Source organism: Myotis nattereri (genome assembly GCF_964212035.1).
Source record: "Myotis nattereri genome assembly, chromosome: 1".
Taxonomy (NCBI): Eukaryota; Metazoa; Chordata; class Mammalia; order Chiroptera; family Vespertilionidae; genus Myotis; species Myotis nattereri.
In genome coordinates this window covers 131,253,527-131,267,677 of record NC_138075.1, presented here as the reverse complement: position 1 = coordinate 131,267,677, position 14,151 = coordinate 131,253,527, and the positions used below count along the sequence as shown (strand labels likewise).

Sequence of the window (14,151 nt, the reverse complement as noted above, 5' to 3'; positions counted from 1 at the left end):
GTGCACTGGGGGGGGGGGGTGTCCCTCAGTCCAGCCTGCCCCCTCTCACATACTGGGAGCCCTCAGGGGATGTCCTAGTGATGGCTTAGGCCCGCTCCCTGCTCCCCTTGGGGATAGGGCCTAAACCGCAGTCTGGCCTCCCTTTGTGGGAGGTGACTGGGCTGATCAGGGGAAGGCACCAGCCCCACCACCGTGCTGCTGCAGCCACTGCCAGTCACCGCAGCCACCAAGGTTTTCCCATCAACACGGACTCCAGTCCCGTCACCATGAAAAAATAACAACTTTCTTTAGGCATTTTCAAGATGTGTCTTTCAAATAATAATTATTTCTCTATTATTTTTTTTTATCCTCACCTGAGGATATGTTTCCATTGATTTTTAGAGAATGTGGAAGAGAAAGGGAAAGACAGAGAGAAACAAACATCAAAGTGAGAAAAACACTTTGATTGGTTGCCTCCTGCATGAGCCCTGCCCTGGGCCCCGGCCAGGGAGGAGCCTACAACCTAGGTACATGCCCTTGGTCAGAATTGAACCCAGACCCTTCCATCGGCAGGCCAAGGCATTATCCACTGAGCCAAACCGGCTAGGGCAGGATATGACATTTCTTAGCCCTCCAGCAGCGGACCTTCATTTTTTTTGCCAGGAGTGTGGTGAAAAACCCTAGATCACCTTTTTGGATTCTTATTACCCAAGTTACTAAGAATATTACCAGTGGCATACAGGGAGCTTAGCCAATGACAGGTCAGAAAAGGTGTTTCCTCTGTAGTTCACACCGATCCTGGCTTGGTCCCCCTGGCCCAGGCCTGACAACTCTGGACCAGGCTTTAGGCCTGGGCAGGGGACCCCCATCTCCTCCCAATCACCAGCTACACCCCCCGCCCAGGCCTGACACCTCGGCCAGAGGCATCGATCCCCATCACCCTCCAATCACTGGCTCGGCCCCTTGCCCAGGCCTGACGCCTCCGCCAGAGGTGTCAGGCCTGGGCAGGGGACCCCCATCTCCCCCTCCCCCAGGCCTGACGCTTCGGCTAGAGGCGTCGACCCCCATCACCCTCCAATCACCGAATCGGCCCCTTGCCCAGGCCTGACGCCACCGCCAAAGGTGTCAGGCCTGGGTAGGGGACACCAATCTCCCTCTGATCACTGGCTTCTGGGTGGCTTCTGGGGCTTCTGGGGCCGGCCTGCAACCAAGGATCAGATTCGATCACAGGCGGCAGGCAGGCGGGTACTGGGGTCGCACACGGGGGCCTGGATGGCGTCTCTTACGCTGGTGGCTACACTGTCCCGCCCTGCCTGCAGTATGCAAATTAGCCGCCATCTTTGTTGGTGGTTAATTTGCATATCGTGCTGATTAGCCCATGGGAGGTGTAGCAAAGGTATGGTCAATTACCATGTTTGCCTATTATTAGATAGGATATATTCTTCCTCTTTCTTTTCTCTCCTATATATTTTTTCTTTCTCACTTAGATATCATTTGTGCTCTCTTTTCTCTCCCCTAATTCTCTTTTCTCAGGTGGTTACTTATATTGGGGTTATTGGTGTCGTGAGTACATTTATGTTTTGTTCCCTTTGGGTCATGTCTTGCTAAGGTGAATTTTATCCAGTCTGGCTAAAGTGCTAGAGAGCAAGCCACATAACCAGACACCTGGAAAGGAAACTTCATTAACAAATGGGTCAATTACACCCTAGACCAGCCGAGGGCAAACTACGGCCCACGGGCCGAATCCGGCCCGTTCGGCTGTTCTATCTGGCCCGTGGAGCTGAAAGAGCGGAGGGTTCTCTTGCTCTCCCCTCCGCTCCTTAACAAGCAGCAGTGTTAACATGGCAACGTTGGGAAACACAGCCACAGCTCCTTCTTCTGAGTCCAGTTTAAGAACCCATTGTGGCCCTTGAGTCAAAAAGTTTGCCCACCCCTGCCCTAGACCCAGCTACAGAGGCAGGAAGAAAGCGGCAGCAAGGGAGCAAAAGAGGAGTGTGTGGTTGTGTGGTGTGTGTGTGTGTGTGTGTGTGACTGAGACACAGTTAAACCCCGCAGGACCTTCAGGGACAGGGCTAACTGGGCAGCCTAACTAAGCAGCTGCAGCTACCATTGAAAACAGTACTGTGAGGCCAGCTCCTCTTCAGAGGCCTCGCCTTTTCAAAGGGAAGAGCTGATGTAACTGAGGGCCCAGCCTCACCTCCACCCAGGGTGCCCTCAGGTAACACCTGGGATTCTACAGCCACCCCTGCCAGGGGCCTGCTACCTCGGCTGTGGTCCCACAGTCACCGAATCTCCAGTCACCCCGGGTGCAGGTACCTGTGAGTTCTGAAGCACGCTCCCCGCTGACCAGCCCAACGCTTTAGTCCAGGGTACTGCAACCACATGAGCAGCAGACACGTGAGCAGCACGCTCCTGTCCAAGGAGCATCAGCCCCATGAGCAGCCTGCCCCAGGCCTAAGAACAGCAGGCTCATGTGGCCTGCCCCTGTCCAAGGAGCAGCAGCTGTGAGAGCGGCCCACTCCCACATCCGAGGAGCAGCAACCACATGAGCAGCCAGACCCGTCCAAGGAGCAGCAGCCACATGAGCAGTCTGCCTACTTCTGAGGAGCGGCAGCCCTGCACAGCCCGCCCCCATCCGAGGAGCAGCAGCTGCGCACAGCCCTCACCCTGCACCAGATCAAGGAACAGCACCTACGCAAGCATCTTGCCCTTGTCCAAGCAGCAGCAGCTGCACGAACAGTCTGCCCAATCCGAAAAGCAGCATCTGTGTGAGCAGCCCACCCCCTTCTGAGGAGCAGCAGTTCTGTGAGCAGCCTGTCCCCATTCAAGGAGCAGCAGCAGCCCACCCTGGTCCGAGGAGCAGCAGCCACACAAGCAGACTGCCCCTGTCCGAGGAACGGCAGCCCTGATCAGCACACACCAGTCCGAGGAGCAGAGCCACATACAGCCTGCACCTGTCCGACAAGCAGCAGCCAGGTGAATGGCCCATCCCTGTCTGAGGAGGAGCAGCCACGTGTACAGCTCACTCCGGTCCAAAGAGCAGCAGTCGCACGAGCAGCCCACCCCCATCCGAGGAGCAGCAGCCTTGCAATCAACCTGCACATGTCCAAGGAGCAGTAGCCCCACAAAGAGCCCACCACATCAGAGGAACAACAGCAGTGTGAAGCCAGCCCCCATCCAAGGAACATCAGCCTCGTGATCAGCACACCCTCTCTCTGGGGAACAGCAGCTGTGTGAGAAGCCTCCCCCCACCAGCCAGAGGAGCCACCATGGCTGCGAACAGCACCCACCAGAGGAGCTGCTGCCAACTGAGGAGTAGCTGCTACCACAACTGCCCGAGGAGCAACCGCAGCCTGAGGAGCCACAGCCACCCACGGAGCTACCGCTGAACGAATCAACATCTAGATCTGTAGGTGAGATCAAACATGGGTAGACAAAGAAACCCCCAAAGGAAAGAAAAGGAGGACGTGCCAGAAAAGTAGCTAAGTGAAACAGAGGCATGCAACATGTCAGAAAAAGAATGCAGAATAAGGGTCCCAGAGTGCATTAAACAGATGGAGGAAAAAATCAACAACTTATGCAAGAATCAAGAAGAAATGGATGAAAAAAATCAACAACTTATGTAAGAATCGAGAACAAACGAAGAGTGATATAGCTGCAATAAAAATCACCATGGAAAGTTTCAACAGTAGACTAGGAGAAGCGGAGGACTGAATTAGCAAATTAGAAGACAGGGAAACAAAACACACCCAAACTGAACTGCAATTGGAGAAAAAAATTAAAAGACAGAAGGAGAGCCAAAGGGAGCTATGGGACAACATGAAACGAAGAAACATACAAATAATAGGGGTGCCAGAACAACAGGAAGAGGAACAAGGGTTAGAAAACCTATTTGAAGAAATAATGTCAGAAAAGTTCCCTGAGGTGGGGAAGAAAAAAGTCACACAAGCACAGAGAGTCCCAAACAAGATGAACCAGAAAAGACCGACACCAAGACACATCATAATTACCATGGCAAATGTTCAGAACAAAGAGAGAATCTTAAAGGCTGCAAGAGAGGAGGGAAAGTTACATACAAGGGATTTCCCATTAGATTATCAAATGATTTCTCAACAGAAACACATCAGGCCAGAAAAGAATGGACTGAAATTTACAAAGTGATGCAAAGCAAGGGACTGAATCCAAGAATACTCTATCCAGCAAGGCTATCATTCAAAAATTGAAGGGGAAATAAAAAGCTTCACAGAAAAAAAAAAGGCTAAGGGAGTTTATCACCACCAAGCTAGCAATGCAAGGAACGCTAAAGGGACTGGTATAAAAATAATAAAAAGCTCAGAAAGAACACAGGCACAAAAATAGAAATGGCTACAAACAAGTACCTTTCAATAATAACTTTAAATGTGAATGGACTAAATGCTCCAATCAAAAGACATTGAGTGGCTGAATGGATAAAAAAACATGACCCATATATTTGCTGTCTACAAGAGACCCACCTCAGAATAAGGGACTCACACAGACTGAAAGTGAAGGGATGGAAAAAAATCTTTCAGGCAAATGGAAATGAAAAAAAAGCTGGGATAGCAATACTTATATCGGACAAAATAGACCTCAAACTGAAGGCCATAACAAGAGATAAGGAAGGCCACTTCCTAATACTAAAGGGATCAATACAACAAGAGGATATAACCTTGATAAACATATATGCACCCAATGCAAGAGCACCCAAATACATAAAAAAAACTCCTGGACAATATAATGGGAGAGATCGACAACAATACAGTCATAGTAGGGGACTTTAATACACCACTGACATCACTGGATAAATCCTCTAGACAAAAAATCAGCAAAGAAACAGCAATCCTAAATGACTCACTAGATCAGATGGACTTAACTAACATCTTCAGAACATTTCACCCCAAAGCCACAGAATATACGTTCATCTCAAGTGCACATGGGACATTTTCAAAAATAGACCACATATTGGGTCACAAGCAAAGTCTCCCCAAATTCAAGAAGATTGAAATCATACCAAGCATTATCTCAGACCACGATATCATAATATTAGAAATAAACTACAATAAAAACAACACAAAATACTCAAACACTTGGAATCTGGATAGCATGTTATTAAATATTGACTGGGTTCCAATAAGATCAAAGAAGAAATTAAAAACATCCTGGAAACTAATGACAATGAAAACACAACAATCCAAAACCTATGCGACACAATGAAAGCAGTCCTGAGAGGGAAGTTTATAGCTCTACAGGTCTACCACAAAAAACAAGAAAAAATGGTAGTAAATCATCTAAATCTACATCTCAAAGAATTAGAAAGAGAGCAACAAGAGAATCCCAGAGTGAGCAGAGGAAGGAGATAATAAAGATTAGAGCAGAAATAAATAACATAGAGATTAAAAAAAAACAATACAGAAAATCAATGAAACCAAGAGCTGGTTCTATGAAAAGATAAACAATATTGACAAACCGCTAGCCAGGCTCACCAAGAAGCAAAGAGAGAGGACCCAAATAAACAAAATGAGAAATGATAGAGGTGAAATAAAAACAGAACCCACAGAAATACAAATGATTGTTAAAAAATTCTATGAACAACTATACTCCAACAAACTAGACGACCTGGAGGAAATGGACACATTCCTAGAAAAATACAACCTTTCAAAACTCACTCAGGAAGAATCTAAAAATCTCAATAGTCCAATAACTATGGAAGAAATTGAAGCAGTCATCAAAAAGCTTCCCGCAAACAAAAGCTCAGGGCCAGACGGCTTCACTGGGGAGTTTTACCAAACATTCAAGGAAGAACTAAAACCTATCCTCCTCAGACTACTACAAAAAATTCGAGAGGAAGGAACACTTCCAAGCTTATTCTATGAAGCCAGAATCACCCTAATACCAAAACCAGGGAAAGACAACACAATGAAAGAGACTTACAGGCCAATATCCCTCATGAACATAGATGCCAAAATCCTCAACAAAATGTTAGCTAATCGGATCCAGCCGTACATCAGAAAGGTCATACACCATGACCAAGTAGGATTTATCCCAGGGATGCAAGGATGGTACAATATCCACAAATCAATAAATGTGATACATCACATAAACAAATTGAAAGAAAAAGAAACACATAATCATATCAATTGATGCAGAAAAAACATCTGACAAAATCCAACAACCATTTCTGATAAAAACTCTCAGCAAGATGGGAATAGAAGGATCATACCTCAACATGATAAAAGCCATATATGACAAACCCACAACCAACATCATACTCAATGGACAAAAACTAACACCATTTGTCCTAGGAACAGAAACAAGACAGGGATGCCCACTCTCACCACTCCTGTTTAACATGGTACTAGAAGTATTAGCCATTGCGATTAGACAAGAAGAAGAAATAAAAGGCATCCAAATTGGAAAAGAAGTAGTAAAACTGTCCTTATTCATAGATGACATGATATTATACATAAAAAACCCCAAAGACTCCATCAAAAAACTAGTAGATTTAATAAATGAATAGGCAATTTAGCAGGATACAAAATTAACCCCAAGAAATCTATGGCATTTCTATACACCAATAGTGAACTTATAGAAAGAGAGACTAAAAAAGCAATTCCATTTACCATCGCACCAAAAAAATTAAGATACCTAGGAATAAACTTAATGAAACAGGTAAAAGAACTCTACTCAGAAAACTACAGGACGTTGAAAAAAGAGATAGAGGAAGACATAAACAGATGGAAGAACATACCGTGTTCATGGATTGGTAGAATCAACATCATTAAAATGTCCATACTACCCAAAGCAATCTATAAATTCCATGCACTTCCCATTAAAATACCAATGGCATATTTCACAGACCTAGAATGAACTCTCCAAAAATTCATCTGGAATAAAAAAAGACCCTGAATAGCTGCAGCGATCCTGAGAAAGAACAAAGTAGGTGGGACCTCAATACCAGATATCAAGCTGTATTACAAAGCCACTTTTCTCAAAACTGCCTCGTATTGGCACAAGAACAGACATATAGATCAATGGAATAGAATAGACAGCCCAGAAATCAGCCTGAACCAATATGCTCAATTAATATTTGACAAAGGAGTCAAGACAGTCTCTTCAATAAATAGTGTTTGGAAGATAGACAGATACATGCAAAAAAATGAAACTAGACCACCAACTTACACCATACACAAAAATAAACTCAAAATGGATAAAGACGGGAAAACATAAAAGTATTATAGGGCAACAAAATCTCAGAAATATGCCGAAGCAATTTCTTCACTGATACATCTCCTAGGACATTGGAAACTAAAGAAAAATAAACAAATGGGGCTACATCAAAATAAAAGCTTCTGCACAGCAAAACAGACCATCAACAAAACAACAAGAAAGCCCACTGCATGAGAGAACATATTTGCCAATGTTATCACCGATAAGGGTTTAATCTCCAAAATTTATAGGGAACTCATACAACTTAACAAAAGGAAGATAAACAATCCAATCAAAAAATGGACAAAGGACCTAAATAGACACTTTTCAAAAGAGGACATTCAGAAAGCCAAGAGACATATGAAAACATGCTCAAAGTCACTAATCATCCGAGAGATGCAAATCAAAACAACAATGAGGTACCATCTCACACCTGTCAGACTGGCTATCATCAACAAATCAACAAACAACAAATGCTGGAGAGGATGTGGAGAAAAAGGAACACTCGTGCACTGCTGGTGGGAATGAAGACTGGTGCAGCCACTGTGGAAGACAGTATGGAGTTTCCTCAAAAAGTTAAAAATGGAACTCCCATTTGACCCAGTGATCCCACTTCTAGGAACATATCCCAAGAAACTAGAAACACCAACCAGAAAGGATATATGCACCCCTATGTTCATAGCAGCACAATTCACCATAGCTAAGATCTGGAAACAGCCTAAGTGCCCATCAGCAGATGAATGGATTAGAAAACTGTGGTACATCTACACGATGGAATACTATGCTGTTGTAAAAAAGAAGGAATTCTTACCATTTGCAATAGCATGGATGGAACTGGAGAGGATTATTGCCAAGAGCATTATGTGAAGTAAGCCAGTCAATGAAGGATAAATACTACATGATCTCACTCATTTGTGGATAATAAAGACCATTATAAACTTATGAACAAAAATAGATACAGAGGCAGAGCAGTCTCGAACAGACTGTCAAACTACAGTGGGAAGGCTGGGGAGGGTTGGGGGGCAGGTGGGGTGGGTAAGAGATCAACGGAAGGACTTGTATGCATGCATATAAGCATAACCAATGGACATAAGACACTGGGGGGTAGGGGAGGCCAGGGGATTGTCAAGGGCGGGAAAAACAAAGGAGACATATATAATACTCTCCATAATACTTTAAGCAATAAAACAATTTAAAAAAATAAAAAATAAAGTAACCGTAAAAGATTTATTATGGATGAAGATAATAAACATGGAAAATGTGATGACACCTATCAAAAAATTATCAATTTCATAAGATCTCGAAGTTTAAATCAGGGACAGTTCTCCACTTTCCTAAGTGAATTAGTGAATATTCGGCTTGTCCTACTATGCTGAGGTAGGGTGGCTATCCTGCTCCAAGGTTCTTACGCAATTCTGGGACTTGAAAGAAGAAACATATCAGTCCTTAATAACTAAAAATCAAGACACAAGCCTGTTTTTTGACACTATATGGTCGCAAGATTTATCCTTCATGGATGATATAAAACACACAAATCAAACTTAAAACTGCAAGGAAAAGATCAGATTATTACAAATATGTGTGACCACGTCAAAGCATTCAGATGTAAGCTAGTTCTTTGGGGAAAGCAGTTGAAAAAGGAAGATTTAACACACTTTCTGACCTGCAACCTGAACAAATTAAGTTTAGGTGAAACCACATCGTATCAAAAATACGCAGAAAAAAAGTTTTGTCCTAGAACTGAATTTTAAACAAGATTTGCAAATTTTAAATGTTTGGAAGACAAGTTTTCTTCGATTTTTCCAATATAGAATCAGTACCTAATCAAATGCAAATGGAGATCATTGAAATCCAGTGTGATTCAGATTTGAAGGCAAAATTCAGTGAAGTTGGTATGCCTGAATTTTACAAATATTTACCTGCCAGGTGTGAAAATACTCTAAAATTCGCATATGAAATTATTTCCATGTTTGGAACTACTTATCGGTGTGAGCAGTTATTACAATTATGAAAAGAAATACGTCTCCTGTCAGATCCAGAATTACTGACGCTCACCTGGGGTCAGTTTTGAAAGTGATCACTGCGAACAAGATTTCCCCGAAGTAGGAAAGAGAGTAGCAGAGAAGAGATGCCAAGCGTCAGGAAGAAAACATTAATTGTATCATTGCTCTTGTTCTTTTCGTTTGTACAGCATACTTTTCGAATTAAACCTATGTTTCTATGAAAAATGAAGCTTTTGTTTTTTTGCAGCCCACATAAACTTAAACCTTATTTGGCCAGTTAGCCTTTGAGTTTTACATGCTTGGTTTTTAGATTGTCTTGGGATTTTTATCTTGTCACATAACTACAGGAGTGCAGTGTAATAAACCACACGAAAACCTAGTTCCCTGAAAGAAAAAATAAAGGTCAATGTCATAGGTTTCAGAACGGTTATGCGCAATCATTAACAAAATTTAAAGGTACAGTTTTAATTGCGAACAGCAAAGAGGACAGCTTTGGCTCAGGGTGAATAAGACCCTCTCTGGCCACCAGGAGGCGCAGCGCTGGGCGCCGCCACGCTGGCTGCGGTGCCGCGATCCCGCGGAGGGAATGTCCCCTCCAGGGGAAAACGCTGGGAGAGGGCACCTCGCAAACTGGCCTTTTATTATGTAGGAATATTATATAGGACCCCATGCTGTACTTTACATCCCGGTGACTATTCCATAGCTGCACGCCAAGGCGCCTGCGGAGGCAGGTGGAGGACACTGAATGACAACTAACCAGCGGCTCTCAAAGCAGCAGCAGTGAAACCCACCACGGTCACCCAGGGACTGGCTTCATCCGATGGACAAAAGCGGCGACCTCCCCGCGGACGCTCCTAACTGGACGCGGGGAGACTGGAACACACACCCTGCAGCCGCCAGCGAGGACCCGCCCGCCTATCCGAGAGCAACCTCAGCCTTTCCCACAGCACACGCCATGGGGCACGACTCTCGCGAGAACAGCCTCTAACAAGGAATGCGGTGGCGGAGAGAACTCTCGCGAGAACGCGTGCCACCCCCGAGGGTACTTGGCACCTGGGAGCCGAGAAACTTGGCGCGGCCAGAGCCTTCCTGGCGCCTGCTCAACCCGCAGCTGGAGCGCGACGTGCGGGAGCTCGTGCGCCACGTGGCGGGCCTCCGGGACCACGTGGACCCCAACTTCCAGCTCTGCCTGCGCTTCTCCTGGTCCCACTTCAGGTGTGGGGCGCGGGCCGGGGAAGGAGGGCGGGCGGCTTTGTCCGCCTCTCATCCCAGCACCCGGAAGGGTTCCCGCGCACAGGAGCGGCGCCGCCTCCCGGGCTTCCCATACCGGTTCAGATGCGCCCCGTTTACACTCCTCGCCAGCGCTCCTATCTCCTTTACGGAAGATGTACATTAGACAGTCCTGCTGGGATTATTATCTCTAATGGAATTTTACTACTAAAAGAATGTTAGTCGGTATTAATATTATACCGGTTTAATTTCAATAGAAATCTTGAATACTGAACAGTTTTTCAAAATCAGTGATCTTGAGTTTCAACCTTAATGATCGTACATGAAGTTCCTACTTAGTTTACAATGAGAATAGACAGCGAGGTCAAAGCCCGCCAAGTTTCTAAAATAATAAACTCAGTTCTTAGATGTAACTTAACAGAATGTTTTTCTTACAGATTGAATGAATTATTTTTTGCTTTTCTTTTTTTATTTTTATTGAGCTTATTGGGGTGACATTCGTTAGTAAAATAATGTAGGTTTCAGGTGTACAATTCTGTAACACACCACCTCAAGTCAAGTCTCCTTCCGTCACCATTTATTCCCTCTTCTTCCTCCCCCCACTTATTTTTATTTTTCAATTACAGGTGACATTCAATATTGTTAGTTTCAAGTGTACAGCATACTAGAAGTGGTTAGGTATTTGTGTAATTTCCAAAGTGATCTCCCGTCAGTTTAGTGCCCACCTGGCACCATGCATAGTTATTACAATGGTGTTGACTAGACTAGAGGCCGACTCCCGGGTCCGCAGCGGACCTCCGCCCTCTCGCAGTCCGGGGGCCTCAGGGGATGCGGGGAGGCAGAGAGGCTCCCGCCACTGTCACTAAGCCTGAAGCCATGAGCCTGGCTCCTGCATTGAGCATCTGCCCCCTGCTGGGCAGTGCACGTAATAGCAACCGGTCATTCGGTTGATTTGCGTATTAACCTTTTATTATATAGGATTCCTATGCTGTACTTTACATCCCTGTGACTATTTCATAGCTGCCAATTTGTGCTTCTTAATCCCTTTCACCTTTTTCACCCAATCCCCCTCTGGCAAACATCAGTGTGTTATCTGAGTTTGTTTCTATTTTATATGTTCATTTTGCTCTTTAGATTCCGAAGATAAGTGAAATCATATGGTATTTGTCTTTCTCTGTCTGACTTTTTCACTTTGCATAATACATTCTAGGTCCATCGCTATTGTTACAAGTGGTAAGATTTCATTATTTTATTTTATTGATTTCTTTTTAAGAGAGAGAGAGAAGTATTGATTTGTTGACCCACTTGTTTATGCATTTACTGGTTGCTTCTTATATGTGATCAGAGATTGAACTCACTACCTTACTCTAACTAACCTAGCTAACTGGACAGGGCAAGATTTCATTCTTTTTTACTGCCGAGTAATATTCCATTGTATATATGTGCTACATCTTTCTCTAATCATCTATCCATGGGCACTTGGGTTGCTTCTATATCTTTGCTACTGTAAATAACACTGCAAGGACAGAAACTAAAATGTGTATTTAAAATAATTTTTCTATTAATCTTTCTAAATGGCAGTAAGTAGATGGATGACGTCATTTTAGAGTTGGGAAAGGACTAAGAAGTTACTACCTCCTTTTATACAGTAAGCAACTAAATTATAATAGGTGAATTAGTGTTCCAGTCAGCCATTTAGGGGATAGAATTAATGTTATTTAGTAGTGGAATTTACTTCAAAGTTCAGATTGTTGGCTTTGATACTAAAAAAGTGGAAAACAAGAGCCAGTGAGCTACACTGTCTATATATATAAAAGGCGAAGCGACCGACCAACTAGCTGGCAGGTATAATGCACACTGACCAGCAGGGAGCAGATGCTCAACGCAGGAGCTGCCGAGCGACAGCAACTTTGCAGAGTGCCATCTTACACTCCAGGACCCTCGGGGGATGTCTGACTGCCAGTTTTGGCCCAATCCCCACAGGCCAGGCTAAGGGACCCCACCTGCCGAAGGGACCCTGCTCACTCTGCAGACGCTCTTTGAGCCATGGCCCCAGGTGTGGCCAGCTGGAAAGGGACCACGGGAGATTGGCTCCAGGGCGTGTCCAACCCTTCTCACCCCTCCGGTCACCTTCTAATTTATTTCCTTTCAAAGTGCATGAATCTGTGCACTGGGCCTCTAGACATTTTATGATGCTTTAATCCATCAGAAATATGACCAATTTGCATTTGCTTTTTTAAAATTGTGGCCATGTTGTAGGCCCTAGAACTTCAGAGAGAGGTGAAATGTAGTGCCTGTCCTTAAGGAAGAAAGAAATGAAAGCTAATTATATATGATGAGGATAGGGGTTCTTAACATGAGGGCCTGAGGATAGAATTCAGGTTCTAAATTTGGACAAGAAAAAGTTCACACTAACCTTTAACTAAAAAGTAGCATTTCTTTCAATTATGAATGAAAGCAACAAACAATATTAGCTTACCTATGAGTGTGTCACTATTAGAAATCACATTTCACATCCTATTATAGTTGCAGATATTTCTAATATTATTTATGTCTCACTTTAATGGTAGTTATGGACCCACTGCTAGATCTTACTTAATGCTTTAAAAAGGAATGTTTCTTACTTATCACAAACTTTTAAAAATACTTCACAACTGTATTTCAGTATACTTGGTTTCCTTTGTATTTCATTTTATGAATGAAGAGAGGGGATCCCGACTCTTCCCTGGGCTTCATTATAGCATAAAAAAATTCGGAACAGTATAGGCTGTGCTATGCTGGGCTTAAATACAGGGCATTATGGGAAGACAGAGGATCCAGAGGACAGGGTGGGGATGGCTTGGGATGGCCTGCATTCTGAAAGGCTACTTGAGCACTCTCGGAGATGTGTGGCTGTTTGCTCGGATGGCGGAGATGAAAAAGCGAGAGAGGTGCACTGCTGAGTGCAGCTGAGTGCAGGGTGTTCGGAGACATGGAGGGCAGTGATACCGGTCTGCTTAGCTGGATGACAGGATTGATGTAAGAATTGCATTTTGTCTTCTAGATTTCATCGTTTCTTGGATGTCAACAGTCACAAAGTAGAAAAGACAATAGAAGGGTAAGTCAGTTTTATATGTATGAGTCTATGTACATATTCAAAATATATGTATTTTTGGAGATCTTTTTATTTAACTTTCTAACTATCAGTACATTTTTTAAAATATGTTTTAGAATTTATGAAAAGTTCATCATTCATTCTGATCTTGGTAAAGCTGCCAGTTGGAAGAGATTAACTGAGGAACTTCTGAATGCATCACTTCCGAACATAAAGGAAGTAAAGGTGGGCATGATATTGTGAGATCTCCGTTGTGTTTGTTGCCATTTCCAGTCTGATTGCTGTCAGCTATTGTCTGTTAAATAGACCTTCATTCACTTAGTCTCATTCACTGGCTAGAGCAGAACACGCTGGGAACTGACGCAAGCATTGCCATGAAGCCCAGTGTGCTTCAGGCTCAAGGTGAAAGAACAAGCATGCGCTTGTTTATCATCTCAGCCCCAACCTGCTGTGAAAATTGAGATAAGAGCCCTGGCCAGTTTGGCTCAGTGGATAGAGCATCAGCCTGAGGACTAATGGGTCCCAGGTTTGATTCCAGCCAGGGGCACATGACTGGATTGCAGGCTTGATCCCCCCTCCCCCTCCCATAGGGGATGTGCAGGAGGCAGCCAATGATTCTCT

At 44.1% G+C, this 14,151-nt stretch overlaps 1 protein-coding gene across 1 annotated transcript; it reads left to right on the top strand.

Moving 5' to 3' along the window:
• Positions 1–9,794: 9,794 nt before the first annotated feature.
• On the top strand, positions 9,795–13,773 carry LOC308529496 (gamma-tubulin complex component 5-like; the record flags this gene model as incomplete). Its single annotated transcript, XM_081105610.1, has 3 exons — positions 9,795–10,421; positions 13,480–13,533; positions 13,647–13,773. Exons 1-3 carry the CDS (start codon positions 10,201–10,203, stop codon positions 13,771–13,773), a joined length of 402 nt encoding a protein of 133 aa, XP_080961736.1. The 5' UTR covers positions 9,795–10,200.
• Between the last annotated feature and the right edge of the window lie 378 nt (positions 13,774–14,151).